The sequence below is a fragment of the Oryza sativa genome, chromosome 2, assembly GCF_034140825.1.
Source record: "Oryza sativa Japonica Group chromosome 2, ASM3414082v1".
Lineage (NCBI taxonomy): Eukaryota > Viridiplantae > Streptophyta > Magnoliopsida > Poales > Poaceae > Oryza > Oryza sativa.
In genome coordinates this window covers 21,374,399-21,392,007 of record NC_089036.1, presented here as the reverse complement: position 1 = coordinate 21,392,007, position 17,609 = coordinate 21,374,399, and the positions used below count along the sequence as shown (strand labels likewise).

The following is a 17,609-nucleotide window of genomic DNA, read 5'->3' as shown; positions in this document are numbered from 1 at the left end:
AGCAGTTTAATTGTTAGTTTTAAATTGTACTCCCATAATATATGTATAATTTGACAATGTCTCGTCTTTTTTTTTCCCGAAGCCCATAGCTCCATCCTTTGGCCTTTGCTATACAGCTTAATAGCAAAGGAGTTGATTTTGATTTTTTTTTTTACTTTATTTTTTATATTGGTTATTAATTTGCTAAAAACACATCAAATTCTTTTTGTCAATAAAAATACTACAGCTTATAATTAGCAGTAGACGAAACGATGGGACTGTCATGTTTGAAGCGTGTGCGATGAAGTGGATTATTTAAATTTATCTAAACCCTTACCACACAACATCTCCCCGCGTTCAATTAGCATGCATATTTTCTATGCTTGAACATGGGTACTACTGTTCACTTTATGTTGATGATGTAACAAATCTATTTATAAATTAGATGAATATGTTTAATTCGTCCATTAATTCGAGCTTGTGTTGAAAAAGGATATGTCACCTATTCAATCACGACTGCAACAACATTCATCAGTTACCGATGGCAGAGGAGGCAAAATAAGATGGGAAAGTGACTGGTGTACAAATCAATCAAACTCATTTTTCGATAATTACTTGAAAAATGCTAAAAGAAATGGAAATGGTTCTAGGTAGGAGGAAGGAACGAGCTCCATAAATTGTAGAGGATAGCTAGTGCAGCGGGGCCCGGCGTATGTACGCGCGACGGCGACGCCGCCTGCATCACTGCGCCTGCATGATCACTGCATCTGCATCATATAAGAAGAGATTAATGCTTGATTGTAACCCGTCCTAGTGATTAAGATGCTTGGAACTTTGTATAGTTGAAGGCACGCGCAACACCAATAAATGAGAGGCGCGTTGAGAAATACCGGTGGTGCGATGGTAATGTAGTTGGTTCTGTTTAGTTCGCGAAAAAAAAATTAGTATGACATCAGATGATTGACCGAATGTCGGAAGGAGTTTTTGACACGAATAAAAAAACTAACTCGCTTGGAAACCGCGAGACGAACATGTTAAGGATGTACTCGTGACTGTGTATAAAACCGCGAGACGAACATGTTAAGGATGTACTCGTGACTGTGTATGGTGGTGTGCACGTGTACATGTCTTTTATGTAACAGAAAAACAAATAAATAGGGAATCTTTCACAAGAAACATTTTTCATTTGATTGCAAATAACTAATGGAATTTCAAAGGGAAAAAAATCAGCTAAACACTCAGAAAGAATAGTTATCCTTTATATCCTAGAAGTTCTGCCAAATTCCCATTAAATTTATGCGTTCTAGAAACTAATAACGCTGCCCCGGAAGTAAAACAGCGACTGCAAGTACATGGTGAGCCCCCTGCGTCAAAACTTTCATGTGTTTAGAAAATGGATTAGAAAGGGTGGGATTGAAAAATGGAAATGGACGAAAGGATATGATGAAATGAGAAGAGAAGAATGAATGGCTAAGATTGAAACTTACCCTTTTAAGATGGAAAAACATATTCCAAACCTATTTTTCAAACATGATCTTACTACATTTTAGTAGTAGCTTTCTTGATGAACTTGTACTGCTATTAATACTGCCGTCCAGTCAATTAAACAGGCTGGGACAGAGGATTTATTATTGGCCACGCATCCGGCGTGTAAGGCCAGGCCAGTAGTACTACTCGAGTACTACAGTACCGAGTACACTCACTGGTGATGTTGCGATCTATCGATCGGTGATGATCACTTGATCGGGATTCAGGAGTGGTTGGCAGCTCGTGTCATTCTCCCTAGAGCCAACGCCATTTCTTCCACATTCCAGTTCCAAGTCAGAATTTTTTTTTATGTTTGACAAAGTTTATAAAAAAAATATATTTTCAACACAAAATAAGCATATTATCAAAATATATTCAATGTTAGATTTAATAAAACTAATTTGATGTTTTAGGTGTTGCTAAATTTTTCTATGAACTTGATCAAACTTGATACTTCCTCCGTTTCTAAATATTTGACACCGTTGACTTTTTAGCAAATGTTTGACCTTTCGTCTTATTCAAAAAAATTTATAAAATACGTAAAACTATATATATATATATATATATATATATATATATATATATATATATATATATATATACATAGAAGTATATTTAATAATGAATCAAATGATAGGAAAAAAAATAATAATTACTTAAATTTTTTAAAATAAGACGAACGATCAAACATATTTAAAAAAATCAACGGCGTCAAATATTTAGAAACAAAGGGGGTAAAATTTGACTAGGAAAAAAGTTTATTTGTCAACCATGGAACAGCATAATTATAATGATTAAACAGTGATCCTGATCTGTAATCTGGCTACTTATACCGGCTCCTGCTTACAAATTCATATGCTAGTAGGAGTACCGTTTACTTTAAATGCCAATGTACTGCACTCTCTATCTTTGTAGTATATTCAATAATACTAGTAACATGTGTCAATAAGTTTGAGAGCCGCTCTACTTGCTCAACAACTTGCCCATAGATGCATTCATTTCTCTCCACTGTCTTCGTTTTCTCCGTCGTCGACATGGCAAGTCACATTCACATACATTTTGAAGTAAAACAATGGACTAACCAGGCATTGCATTGAATAGAAGGGAACACTGTGAATTATACAAAGGAAAAGAGATATGAAAAAGGCTGTTTAGGAACTTTTCACATCCCATGTATCTTTCTTGACATGATGGAGAAAGATTGAAACCAATTAGCCATTTTGCCTGTAAAACGATTTGAATCAAATCAATTATTCCTATCGGGATTACACATAGCGCAGAGGGAGCCAATGGGCAAATTAATTAGTAAAAGAACCGCAAAGGCAATGACCTATTTGCAGAATATGTTTCTACCTCTAATAAACTGACAGTAACATCTGCTCCTATTAAATAGAATTACGGGCGCACGCAATTCTGATACACCTCTGGGGCTCTGATAAACAGGAACTACAATGTATAAACCACTATTTGAGGTTCAAAAACCAGGACTTGGGTCACTCCCTGCCTCTAGGTCCTGGATCACCCTGCTCCTGAGACGTTGGAGGCAGCAGGCAACTTTCAAAATCTTTGATTATTGTTAGGAAATCTCCGTCCTTGATGATTGTATGGAAATTTTGTTCTCGCCCCATTTCTCCAATTCCTATGTATTCTCCCGTCTCTATTTGCAGCCCTGCCACAATGTCCCAAACTGTTGTGTTCATGCTGAGACATCTGAGTGGAAGGACAAGGACTCCCTCTTGGATAGGGCGGCAATGGTGGAAAGGGCTGGAAAGGCACACCAGGTGCGACTTTCCAGTTTTTGCGACATGGCCCTCCTTCAACTTCTGGGGTTCCAAAATGCTCAACAAAAGCGATTGGAATCCCGTATGAAATAGTCAAGTTATGTTGATACCTCTCCAAGTATAATCCTGGAGAAACCCCCGATTCTAAACAAGCTTGTCCAGGCCGACTTTCCTGCTGAGACTCAAATCCAGGAGGTGCTTCATCATCTGCACCATCGGCTGAACTTCCCACCACAGGAACATCATTGTGGGAGCTGTTCGTTCCCCAATTACCATGCAACTTATTTCCCACCGAGCCAGTCCGAAACTCACTTTGTACAGGACAAACTTTCTGAATTTTCAGGCCACCCATTTTATAGTGGTCATCTGGTTGGTAATCCCAACGGCTCTTGCGTTTTCTTCTGATGGATTTCCAATCCATAGTGTTGGCTGAAGTTGGAAAAGATCCACCAGCTGTTGAAATGACATGAATATCGTGTGCAGATATGGATGCACGTGAATATTCTGTTGGCTCATTTCTTGAAATATTTCGAGGGGCCCATTGGATCCATCTATCACGAAAGTTCCGAGCAATCTGTTGAACCTGTTAAAATCATTATATGAATCAAACAGGTCATATCCTCACATCAGAGAATCACTAAGCCTATAAATGCAGGTAATAACAAACAATATTCTTATTGCAAAACCTATATTAAAGACCAACAGATATCAAGCCAGCTAAGAGAGAATATAAATTGTACTCCCTCCGTTTCAGGTTATAAGACTTTTTGACTTTGGTCAAAGTCAAACTGCTTTAAATTTAACCAAGTTTGTAGAAAAAAGTAGTAACATTTCCAATCCAAGACAAATTTATTATGAAAATATATTCAATTATTGATTTGATGAAACTAATTTAGTATTATAAATATTACTATATTTGTCTATAAACTTAGTTCAATTTGAAACAGTTTGACTTTGCCGAAAGTCAAAACGTCTTATAACCTGAAACGGAGGGAGTATTTAACTAAGTTCCAGCAGTTTCCGGGAAGGCTCAAAGAATACAGCTGTTCATAAGTAAACATGATGATGCTAATGCATAATCCGTTTACAGCGAAGTACTCACACTAATACATTTGCTAACTTATTTACAAACAAAAAAACTATATGAATTTTCAAACTATATTGGAAATTTGGATTGGTTATCCATTAACGAAAATAAAGAAAACTTGATTTTGGTTCCATTTTTTGCTCTAAGCAAAAAGACTTGTCCTATGTCCATGGATAAACTAAGCATTTACAATACAGAAACAATCAATATCAAACCATGTATATGCATGACAAGTTCAGAAACATGCACTAGTATTACCAATTATGTTGTATTGCTTTCTTTTAAAGTGACATTTCCCTCCCAAAATAATTAATTTGCTGATTGCATTTGCAAACTTGCAATCTTTCTATACTATGTTCATGGCCTGAATTGTATACTATCTAAACAAAGAGTCAATGCACAAACAAATACCTAAAAAACAAGATAAAAATCATACACGTTGGGATTAGTATATTTATTACCTGCATATCATTATGCCTTAACAAGCCCAACATCGACTCCCTGAAGCTGCAATGCGAATTTCAGAGAATAAAAGGTAAGGAAAAATTGTAGAATTGATGCTTCAAAATGAAAACTTCAACAGCAAAAGAAGCTATATTTAGAGCATTAAAATACTGTCCATAGCATGTTATTTGCACGGCTAAAGCTTAGTAATACAATTAATGGTAAACCTGCAACTGCAATTAGATATACATAAAACAAGTGTCTTGAATTCAAAATTGTCACCTCCAAATATACTGTTCACTCAGGGCAGCATTAGGAAATATTCTTTAATATGGGACTTGTAATATAATAAATTGCAATGCTACAAACACATTTCACAAGTGGTTGCTTGATGGATTACAAAAGGCCATACAGAAGATGTACTAGCAAAATTTGAAAATTTGAAAGCTTGAAATATCAAACATACAAAAATAACAAGCAAGAATTGCATTTATTTCCTCGGAAGACCATGTTTTGGCATAAAAAATATGTTGCTACACAAAGCAAATATACAGAAAACTATAATGAAACCTAAGAATGAAAAATACCAAATGAATAAATAACAAGTTTGAATAATCAAACCTTTCTGTCCCAGCACATCGAGGACCACCATTTATATGTTCAGATGTCAGAATGCCCTTGGAAGCTAGAAACTCAAGTACCTGAAGAAAGATTACTCATAAGGAAAAAATAGGGTCCCATAATGATATAATTCTGTGATAGAAATATTATTCTCTTTTTTGTTATACAGAAAATAAGAACAGTGGTGCAGGCATTGCACTCATTACAAATTAAAAGCATGTCCATCCCTATCTGTTAAGAAGGTACTAGAGGACGGGTATGTAGTTAGCACCTGTGCTATGGGCCATGGGTTTAGGTGTTACAGCAAAAATGCTTCGCCCATGCTAAACGTGGTAAGTGGCTCATGCTAAATCTCTCCCTCGTACATTTCACAAATGTTTAATGATAAAATCTCCAAAATATTATAACGTTAGCACCAAAAAATAGGTGGCATATAATAATTAATGGTACCAAAGGTCTAGGGAAAAAAAACACCCCTACAATTCCAAATGCAATACGTTTTAGCCTACTCAACTCTTTCCTAAATGTAAGTTGCTTTGGAATTTCTATGCATTTTTACATCTTTTCTTTCTTGTTTGCCCTTGCCAAATAAATGCCACCATCTCACAAAATACATTATCATCTTTTCCAGTGCAGCATAAATGAAGGACAATAGTCATTTTGAGTTTTTTTTTCTTGATTTTTGTGCACAAGTCATAAAAGAATCAGAGGGAGTAGATAACAAGGATCTTGTGGGGGTTGATATGTCCACTGTAGCACCTAGATCAGTTGTTAAGGGATGTACTTGCTCTAATGTGATATATTAATTGGAAACTAATGTAATAAGACATAACATAAAAAAGAAATGCAAACCTTCACAAGCTTTCTTATTATAGGTATCCTATGGAAATCGCTTTTATTCTGCTTTAATATATTGTGAAGCATTTGCAGTCCTGTCAGAAAATAGTACAAATAGTTTATTAGTCAGTAATTCTAGATGATTGTATTTCACGTAAAAAGCTGCAGAATGCAAGAAAATGTACCATTCTTATTGATGATATCCAACAGGACAGAATTGGATCTTGTTTTCAGAAGTGCATCAAGAATTAACGAAAGATCCCTTACACTGAAAGATATAACAGAAGCATATTTAGACTGGGCAAATGTAACTTGCTGGATGTTATTAGGTAATCAAACCTTTTAGACGTGCCCCCAGCATTGTCACCTTCCGCTGCAGTCACAAGGAGAAGCTTCAAGTATCCATTTGTTGCGTCCTTTTGGAAAAAAAAATTATCAGTAGTTAGAATAATATCCAATGACAGAAAAGGTAGAATGGAGAGATATTTGGACTGCTTGACGCCCAATTGATGCAACACAGAACACATGCAAATATTGCCTAGCCTTTCAAGTTCAAACCACACCGTGTACCAAAAAGGATGACCAAGAAACAATTTAAACCTAAAGAAGTCTAATAAAGGTAGAAGTTCAATCAATCGAAAGTCGTTCATACACTATGTTCTTGAGATTGATACTAATAAATGTGAGAAATACTAATCCATATTTCATACACTGTCTTTTAGCATTTGCGCTCAAGAAATGTGGAATACCACTATATAAGTTTCCCTAATCCCCAACGCGGTGCAAACTCCGTAAGAGAATGCCTCATAAAAAAACTGGGTTGATTTTTAGCCATTTAGCATATGACAACATATCCTAATTAAGAGTTGATGCCAAAAAATCAGTAAAATATATTCAGTCCTAGTCTATAATTGAAGTATATATATAATGCAAAGGACAAGAGGATACATACTTTTCGTTTGCTAATACCTCCATTTACATCAAGCAAGCTGTTCAATCTTCCTTCAACTGTGCATGTCAGGTAGCGATCATTAACAGTCATATGTAACCCTAGACAGAAAGAGAGATACACTTGGAAGAACAGTATTACCTCCCAAAATGTGCTCACTGTCAATAGGAGCTGATGATGGATTCAGAATCAAATGATGTTTTACATTGGTTTTCTTATTAGCGTGGAAACCTGGTACCCAGTGGCTCCCCAAATCGGAACTAGGCGGAATTCCATTTGTTGTGCTTGGAACCTTTGGTCCATCCAGTGTGCATGGAGCCCTTTGCAAAATTTCTGATGACCGAGTACCATATTCTGGAAACTGCCGCGACGTACTCTCAACTGTCCGGGACACATGGACAGGTGTGCGGACGACATCTTCATCATCCTGTGGGCTCAATGCTTCTAAGGAATTTTCTGGCTCACTTGTGTCAAATAAGGTTCCTGAAGTTTGTTGCTCAGATTCTAACTCTGGTGGGTTCACAGATGGGCAATCATTTGAATCTTCTGTTTTAGTGGAAGCTTCATGGTCGACAATATCTAGATGTGTGCCATGAGAGGACAAACCATTTGCACCAAGTACTTCCTCAGCATCCTCCTGAACAGCCATAGGTTCGAAAGTCCCTGCTTCAGCATCATCTTGAGTAATCATATCAGCACCTGATATGTCACCACCGATGTAACCCCGGCATTTGGCAGTACCGCAAAAGCATTTCTGAGGAGCAGCACCAGATACACGAACATAGTTGTAATCAAACGTCAATTCTTCACCCTGTGAGGAAATAAATATCCATTAAGTGCAGCACATATAATACAGATATAGGTTATACTGAAGGATACGTTTCATTTGCACAAATTATCTCTACAATAAGAAAGGTGGTGGTGGTAGTCAGTGTATCAGATAACCACTTGAATTGGGGTCTTTTGCATGTGGCTAGGCTATTTTATATGACTTTTTTTTGCAAATTAATATGTTTTTCCCAAAAAAATATACAACATTTTAAGTTGGTATTTAAATTTAGCTAGTATAAAGCAAACTCTCAGTTTCTCAGGACCTGCATCATGTTCATTGATGATTTCAAGTTTCTAGCCTTACCTTCTTGATGTTCCTCATAGCAAATATTCCAATGCAGACTTCACCATTGACCATCCACTGCTCACAAGGAAAAAGTAATTTAATGGACTCAAAATAAGAATATAACTAATTACACAATTTTATGCACCAATCATTATTTATTTATTTATTTGTAAATATAACATATGACTTGTATTGGACATTATCAGGATATTTTAAGTAACAAAGGCAAGGGATCTGGTCAGCTATTCAAATATAAAGATCAAATAAAACGGTTTTACCTTCTCTGTACGGCAATTAGGACTGCAGCTATGATTGATGAACCGGCCCAAGTTTCCTTTAGTACAAGCATCTATCACCTAGAAGAGTTCAAAGCAAAATGCCAAAAGTGGTATTAACTATTAACTGATTTAATTTTAAGTGTTAGCATCATGAAGGTTGACATAAGAAAAACAGATACCACACTGGGTTGTTTGTATCATCTATTGATATTATAGGAAATGATATAAATGAACTAATCTGATAATTTCTAATCGAAGGCATATCTAAGAAGTGGCAGGGATTGAGAAAGACGTGAAGTTAGAAATGAGGGAGTACATCTATGCAATATGACTGGTTAAGAATAAATAAAGACATACCTCACCACCATTAAGTGCCATGAAATAGAAATGCTTCTGGCCTTTAGAGGCATAATACCTTTGGCGGGATTCATAAGCCGTTATATCAAGGACCTGAAACAACAATGAAGTAAGCAAATCAACAAACTCATTAGACATGAGGTCATTCATAATAGTAGAAGAGAAATTGAGTTAGAGAGCAGATTGCATAAATACACAGAATTTCTGTACCAGAGGGTTGTACAGTTTTGGATAAAAATGGAATTTGTATATACTAGTATATTTTTAATACATAAGTCGGAAACACGACGAAGTAATATCAGAGTTACAGTTGTTTAAAAATATATCTATATAAAATAGATGCATGGAATGAAGGATGCTACTAATGGAATCATTATCTCTTCATTCTTTTTGCTTTTTTACCAATATCCATGTGAAAAGAATGAGATAAGTATCCTGGCTATGTCAGAACAAGGTATTCATTACAACGAATGTGAAACCAACATAATCAACATTTAAACAGAGCATGTTTCCCTGCAAAAAAAAAAAAAGAAAACAGAGCATGTTGGCAACACATGCATGCATGCACAAATGGCTCAGTGCAATCAACAGATACAAGGTATTATTTAGTGACATGCCAACATAAAACATTGCTCCCATGGGCAAGTTGCACTAACAGAAATATAACGCCACCACAAACCCGGAATAAACAGAGGAGGGGGGACGATAGGCAGCATGAAGCACTACCTCTCCAACATATTCAATGAGGAATCGTCCTTCAGATACATCTTCCTTCAATTGCAATCCATAGCCCTTTTTACCAGTATGGAACTTACCAAGTTTTGCATAGGTGCGCCTTTGGAACTGTTCCAAGAACTTTATAAGTTCAAACCCAGCATAGTAAGGAAACAAGAACAAGGATATGAAAGAATCTAACCTGCTGATTGGAACAGTGCTCCCCACATGGACATGTACGTTTGGTGCATTCAATGTTGAGTATCCTGTTCAAGCAACCATCTCTACAACCCATTCGGTCATCGTGAGGCGGCTTACAATTGCATACCATGCTCTTGCATTATTGAATAAAAAAAATAGAAATATCAGGTTTGTCTGCTGGAATTTCAACCCCCAAAAGAACCAAGAACAAAGAAATAATAAGTTGTCTACAACAGTTCAAGACAGTTTAGCCTGTACTCCATCCAGGCACATAAACATGTTCTTTCGGACATGTTGTCAAACTTTCAAAAAATTGAATATCGATAAATTTTTAAATAATTAGATTGGAGGCATGAAAAAATATAATCATGTGTGTAGATTTGTCTCGAAAATTACTTAAAAATATATCACAATAGAAATTAGTGGTCAAAATTGTATTTTGAAGACTGGATATGTCCAAAATGATTTTCAGGGCTGTAGGGAGTACTGATAGAAAATAAAAAGGAGATAATATAAATTCAAGAGGTTGAGGGAGCAGAAACATAAATAATATGAGAGAGAGAGAGAGAGAGAGAGAGAGAGGCCATGGGGAGCATTTTACTTGTCCTGAACAACAGTTTCCACCTTCCACTAATCATGCTGTAGCAGAAGGGAGAAATGGAAATGTGCGCAAGTGAAACTGACTGTGAATTTTTGCTGTAACTGAAAACTTGTGAACCATGGCCATCCTTGATTTGGAGTGGCTATGATACAACTGTCTGCCTTTACATAGGCACTTCAGTAACAGTTTTTTCCAGCTTATCCTACACGCGGCATGGGAAGTGAAACTATGAGGTAAGTGGAGAAACTAAAGCTCTGTTTGGTATTGCGGTGCCTTATGATAATCTCGTTTTCAGAAAGAACTTTTGAATTTTGGTGTTGAGCAAACTGCCTTTATTTTGATCTTGGTATTGCGGTGCCTTATGATAATCTCGTTTTCAGATAGAGCTTTTGAATTTTGGTGTTGAGCAAACTGCCTTTATTTTGATCCATGTGGCAAACGATAATATTATAATGTAAAATATGAAAATTGGGAAAACATGACAGATGGATAACATATTTTATCTAACTGTGATTCGATTTGTAGAATAAGCTACAATAATTATAAGTTCATTTCCACGGGAACTTAAAAAACAAGTGCGCGCAGCACAGCAACCACAAACTGAGCCTAACAATGTGTAGCATGCTCACCCCCCATAAGATTTATTGCAATACCATGTTCTGAGTACAATACACATAAACTACAAAACTCTATATGAATCTTAACTGCTCCTTGCACATAAAAAGCAATATGGTCGGAAAAAAATAATGCTAGGTAAATTTAACAAACAGAAAACAAAAGAATGTCAATTAAGAAATAAAAAGTGAGTAGATCAACCCATACCTCATCAATGGATTGTGTCCTGCGGTTACGATGTAGAAACAAGTTTGACCTGAGAAGTGCAAAGTTTGGTTCTCCAGAAGCTGCAACACAGCAATATGAAAAAGTTTGTCACAAATCAGATATGATAGAGAGCAACAAAAGAAAATTTTGCATTTTCTGACCAGAATGTATAGAGTCAAAAATTCAAACCTTTCGAGTTTGATCCATCGCCATTAGCTTCATCAGCAGAAGCATCTGAAAGCCCAAGCTCTGCATTGATCTCATCATCTGTCTTCTCTTGTGGTATAGAGCAATTGGCAAATGTCTTATCTTCGTTTTCCTTACAAGTCCTTTGTATAAACAAGAAAGGAAAATGAGTTGTAATTTATTAACCATTCAACAGATAAAGAAAAAATTCAAAATGAGTAGGCAAACACATCTGAAATGACATCTACATCAAAAAGATCAATAATATTAAACCAAATGGAAGAATTAAAATATATATTTTCAATGTAGCGGAGCCACATGTTGGTAATAAGGTTAATCTTTGCCCTCTCAAACTTCACAAACACAGGTCATTTTTCACTTTTCAGTCTCCAATGCAATATTGCCCATGTTTTTCATTACAATATAGTACATGGAAACTGTCTGTTATGAAAGTATTATGCAAGACAAATCCCATGACATCACCTCTCAAGTCAAACGATATGCTTCTACATATATACATTAATAGTCTACATGAATCCCGTGGAAAGTATGAGCATAAATGAAAAAGGCCCATGAAATACGAATATTTTAAGGAATGGAATGCAATAGATATCTGTAGTTACACTGTAGAATTGAACAGCCTCTGTTTGCACAGGAAATACTAATATGAAATATTGAACATGGGCACATCTAACATGCAAGAAGCACCTTTCTTCCTCTGGGTAACTGGCTGGCTGCTAGCCAACTGCCAAAATGATAGAGCACAAACAAATGCAAAATGTAAGATTTACTCTACAGATTATCTAAATATAGTGTCAGAAGTCTTTCTTCCTTTAGAAAGAAATATGTTTTCCATTTTACCAAACTTTTCTATTTCACATAGGTGATTGTGGACTAGCATAGCAAAACAAAAGGAAATCCAAACAAAAAGGATTTCAAATGAGTTATTTTCCAGTGGAACAATGCAGTAATAGATTTCAGCGTATGATTACTCAATTAGGTTAGAGGACTGGTGCAACCAAGAAAATTGATCAAATAGGGATGGCAGGATGGAAATCAATACCATCTGAGATTTTCTTTTGAGATTTTATCTGCCAGTTCAGTTGGTATGCAGCGCCATTTTTCGCAATCATCACAACAAACCCAAGCAGGTGCTGGTGGTACAGATGCACCATCAGTTTTGCAAGCAACAACTGCAGGTAATTCAACAGATACGGCAGAAGAGTTCTTGAATACAAGTTCAGCAGCAGGAATAAGATCACCTGTATAAATAAGATAGTTAGCACCAACAGAAGCTACTTGATAAATGATAGTAAAGGAGGATCAAATGATAGAAGTCAAAGATGAAAATATATACTCTGTTTATTCATGCGAGGTTCTGACAGGTCAGTTAACTGAGCCGGCAAACCGTAGGTGTTATCAGCTATATTTTTCTTCTTGCTTCTGCCCTTCCCATGTGGATCCCGCACCTTACCCTTCTTTCCTCCATGACTATCCTTTTTCTTGCGCCTTAGTGATTTCACATTGTCAAATGCACTCCCTTCGTCATCATTGTCAATTCCAAAAGGACGCATATTGTCATATCCATGCATACCAACATCATGTATGGCAGAAGTTACGACCTTAGAACAAGAACCAAACTTTGGAGGTCTCGTATGAAGCAGCAACTCAGATGGATCAAGTGAAGGTGAATCATTAGAAAAGGACACGAGTTTTGAAGCTTCACTAGATGAAATTTTGGTGGAACTTCTATTTTTGTTTATGTTTTTTCCCTTCTTTCCATCTTTCTTTCGGCATTCCTGCTTTCCCACATTTCTACCTTTCCTCATCGTATTGGACTTCGCTAAAGTTTGCTTTCCTTCACCAATATCATTGTACATCATGGCATGTGATGGAATGACATCTTCCTCTCCCATGTCGTTCTCCCTCACAGTTTTGACCTGCTGCTCCAAATCCATCAATGATGAAGCATGATGATTTTCACAGTGAGAAGTAGATAAAGCAGATGCACGAAGACCACCTCCAATCAATCCACCAGGACAAGATGGGTTTTCATGCACTATAACATCAAGGGTTGCAGAAGTGTTGCTTTCACATGTAACAGAAGCTATATCCAAAACAGAGTCTGGTGAAAACCCAACTATATTATTTAGAGAACGTTCAGAAGTTGAAGTACCACACTCTCCATGGATGTACCCAGGGCATGTTTCTTGAGTAACATTCTCCAAGCCAAACTGTTGTGTGTCAGTCAGGCTAGATGTTAATTTTAGAGTATGATTACCTTCAACACACTGTGCAGCTTTGTGAGCACCATTCGGAGAATTGAACAATGCATCAGAAGAAACATTAGTATCAATCCTCACTGAACAGGTCGGTTGGCCATTCAATTCACCTGCTAAATATCCAATATCAGAAAGTGATGTGTTTTTATATTTTGAACATCTTGAAGTTCGAATTTTCCGAATAGATAGCTGTTTTTTCTCGCTAGATCCTCTATTTGATATTTCTTTTCCCAAACAAGTTTGATGAGAACGAGAAGTTGAAGGACCACAGTTCTGATTGAAACCATCCATTAGCTTTTGTAGGCTGCCCCAAGCAGAAGAGTTCAATGGCCTATTGATGCCACTTCTTCCCTTTGTGGTTTTGTTTGGGAACTTAATCATGGTGCTTTTAAGTAATGAGCTTACACTGTCAACCTTCTTAGATTTGCGTGTACTATTACCTGATTTGTTTATCTGGTCACACTTCTCAAAATTAGAATTTCTTGAAGAGGCAGCTCTTACTGGATTCCTCCGCCTGAAGAAAATCACCGGCACTTCCTTTTGGTTATGAGAACCATTACCATTCTCAACAAAATCAACAGAGCAAGCTTTGTCATCAGTGGAAGTACACGTATTGAGCTCTTGTACCAAACAGTCTGAAGATTCCAGTCCAAGACCAGCAGAATCTTGATGGCCTAGGCAGAAGGCGGGTGTTTCCCTGCCACTATAACAAGGTTCATTTTCACAAGGTAGGTTATGGGACGAACTAGTCAGATCTCTCTCTGGGGGGGATTCAGAGATCACATGCTTTTCACGACTTTGTTGGAGTGGAAACTCTATTTCAGCACAGGGATCACAAGATCTTCTAGTGCCTGTATTTTCTACTTCACAAACAGATGCAGTTGAACCCTTTGGAACATCCATCCAGAAGTGTTGATTCTCATCTCCAGAAGCCTCAGTCTGAGGCCTGCTGTCAAATGAAAGCATAACTTCTCCGAGCAAATCATGAGCCAATTTCTCCACACCAATTCTATTTTCAGATATCTCACCAACTAAACCATCCTCTTTGTATAAAAGAACATCAATGGGGCTATTATAGTTAGAGGGAATCGATGCCTCATCCACTGGACAGGAGACCACTACATCACTTTTTGGATGAAAATCATCCTTTACCAGCTCATGGTTAGCACCAGTCATCGATCTCAGACCGTCACCACCACGTGGTAATATGTCGGTGCCATACTTCCCTGAATCCGACAAAGCTACGATGCTGTGGCATGGTTCCACTTGACCTGTCTGTAAGCCCTCTTCACATGTCTTAACCTCCAATGTGGAACTCTGATTCTCATCTGCATGAGACTCCTTTAAAGACCTACTCTCACAGGAAAGTACACCTCCTCGCTGTGAACCATGCGACACTTTCTCCATGATTGCTCTATGCTCAGATGTTTTACCAATCTGACCAGCATTGCCATCAAAAGTAAAATCAACAGAGCTCACAGAAATTGAAGGAACTGAATCCTCATGGATAGAACTAGAGAACTCTCCTCTAGTATTTGTCAACAATTCATCCTTTTCCAGCTGATGGTTAGGATCTGTCTTCGAACATATGACATTCATGCCATATGATGGCTGCTGGACACCAAATTCTGTCAAATATGGAAAGCCCTTGTTATCACATTGTGGTTCCTTGGAACACATCTGTAAATCATCTAGACTTTTCTCTACATCTACCCCACCTCGCAAAACAATTCCATCACACGCCAAATCACCCTGCCCGCATTGACTCCCCTGTGTCACCTTGTTCCCCATGACTGCTATGTGTCGAGCATCCTTGGACTGGCATCCTTCACTAAGAGGGGCATATAAAACATTGCACCACAAATCACCATTGGCCATATGAGACATCCCCATATCATTGAGAGTTTCACACGCACAACCTGCCTTGCGTAAAGAATCATCAATACCACCAGAAAAAGAAGGGATTGAATCATCCTCCACCGACCTAGAGACTTCAGCTTCAATTTTTGGTATCAAATCAACTTGTTTCAGCTCATTATTACCCTTTATCGTAAATCCCACCCCATCAACCACTTGTGGCCATCGCTCACTGTCATTATGCAAATCCGACAAACCCTCGCTATCACAATGTGGTTTCGTGCAAACCATCTGTAAATCTTCTGTGTTTGTCTTTACGTCCGTTGCGCCACCCAAATCATCTTTACTGTCCGCCAAATCACCATGCTCACAAATGCTCCCCTCTGTCGCTTTGTCCAGCAAGTAACGCATATGGCTGTTATCACTGGAGAAAACTTCGCTGAAGGGAGCAAATAATGTCTTATTCGATACCCCGCCATTGGGCGCATGACACGTCTGCAAATTGCTGGGTTCAGCAGATTCCACATGATAACTGCCATGCTTCTCTCCCGCCATGTTCATAGACCCCTCCTGCATACTAGACTCCTTCTCACCACCAATCTGACCCCTTCCTTCAAAAGGGGTAGAAACATTCACAGCAGATTCCACCAATTCTGCAGCGGAGCCACCTCCATTATCTCGGACTCCATCTTCCTCTGTGGGCAGGCGCCTCTCCTGACCACCGCAGACCTTCCCACCATCACCGAGCTCACCGCCAATCTCAGGAACAGCGAGCAAAGCCAGGCCACCGCCGCCAACAGCACCCTCCTCTCCTCCCAACCGCCCAACCGCAGCATGATCCTCCCGCCCACGCGCTTCCCCGTCAGGCTCCTCCATCGAAGCAGCGTGTCAGCGGGGAGCCGCACGGATCGAGACCATCCAATGCACGCCCCCCCACCTCCCCTCCCCCCGCGTCCTCGCCGCTTCTCCCCACCTCCGATCACACCCAAAAAAAAACCCTAGAATTCGCGAGCCCCTGCAACCTCCACCGCAAACGAACGCCCAATCAGAATTCCGCCCAAACCCTACCGAGACCAAAAATAAAAAACAACGAGAGAGAGAGAACACCAACCTCAAACGAAGCCACACTACGGCGGCGGCGGCGAATGCCTGCGGACCCCGGCGCCCGGCGAGGAGGGGCCCGCCGCCCGTCCGTACGCGCGCCGCGGCGGCGGGGGGCGAGGAGGCGGCGAGTCGGGTCGTCGTAGTCGCCGCGTCGTTGCGGGGAGGAGGCGGCGGAGAAGGAGGCGGATAGGGAGGAAGAGAGAGAGAAGGGGGGAAGAGGAGGAGGAGGAGTATAATATGAGGAAGCGAAAGAAAAAAATAAATAAATAAAGCGGAAAAAATAGAAAAAAAAGAGGGTGGAGGTGTGTTGTGCTTGTGCGTCTCTGTGGGTCGGTTTTTGTTCTTCTTTGCGGTGCGCGTGTTTTTTTCCGTGCGGCCGTTGGGATGTGGAGTTGTAGGGAAGAGGCGAATTTTGTGGGTGTTTTGTTGTTAGATTTTCTTTTTTTTTTACTGCAGCATGTGTGTTTCAAGTACAGTAATAGTTTTGTTGGGAGTAAAAGGGTGGCACATGGTGGTGATTGGTGAATATATTTGCTTCGTTTGCTTCTTTTTAAGATGTACTTTATTATATATTTGGTTTCGTAAAAATTACTGTTGTGTATATTTTAACTATCTATACTTGCGCAGCACGGCAATTTGTTTGTTTATCTGGTCGTTTCAAATATTACTAAACTTCAAATGTTTAAAATTACGAATATATCTCTATAAGCATGGATATGAAACAGCATGCCGAGTATAGTGCGGGCACTTGCTGGCTTTATTTCTTTTTTGAAAAATAACTTATTACATCTATAGCTATGTAGAAAAAAAACTATTTGTAGCATGCAGTTAACTGTGTATGAGATAATAAATTATTTCCTTGCCC

General features: G+C 38.5%; 1 protein-coding gene across 1 annotated transcript; it reads right to left on the bottom strand.

The window, feature by feature from the left end:
• Nucleotides 1-2,707: 2,707 nt before the first annotated feature.
• On the bottom strand, nt 2,708-16,932 carry LOC4329647 (uncharacterized). The gene is made up of 18 exons (XM_015769943.3): nt 16,752-16,932; nt 12,859-16,655; nt 12,565-12,763; nt 11,505-11,644; nt 11,316-11,395; nt 9,894-10,025; nt 9,704-9,820; nt 8,978-9,070; nt 8,621-8,698; nt 8,361-8,417; nt 7,367-8,036; nt 7,229-7,284; nt 6,616-6,692; nt 6,462-6,544; nt 6,292-6,371; nt 5,440-5,519; nt 4,836-4,881; nt 2,708-3,870 (listed from the first exon to the last, which is right to left on the bottom strand). Exons 2-18 carry the CDS (start codon nt 16,514-16,516, stop codon nt 3,064-3,066), a joined length of 6,453 nt encoding a protein of 2,150 aa, XP_015625429.1. The 5' UTR covers nt 16,517-16,655; nt 16,752-16,932; the 3' UTR covers nt 2,708-3,063.
• Between the last annotated feature and the right edge of the window lie 677 nt (nt 16,933-17,609).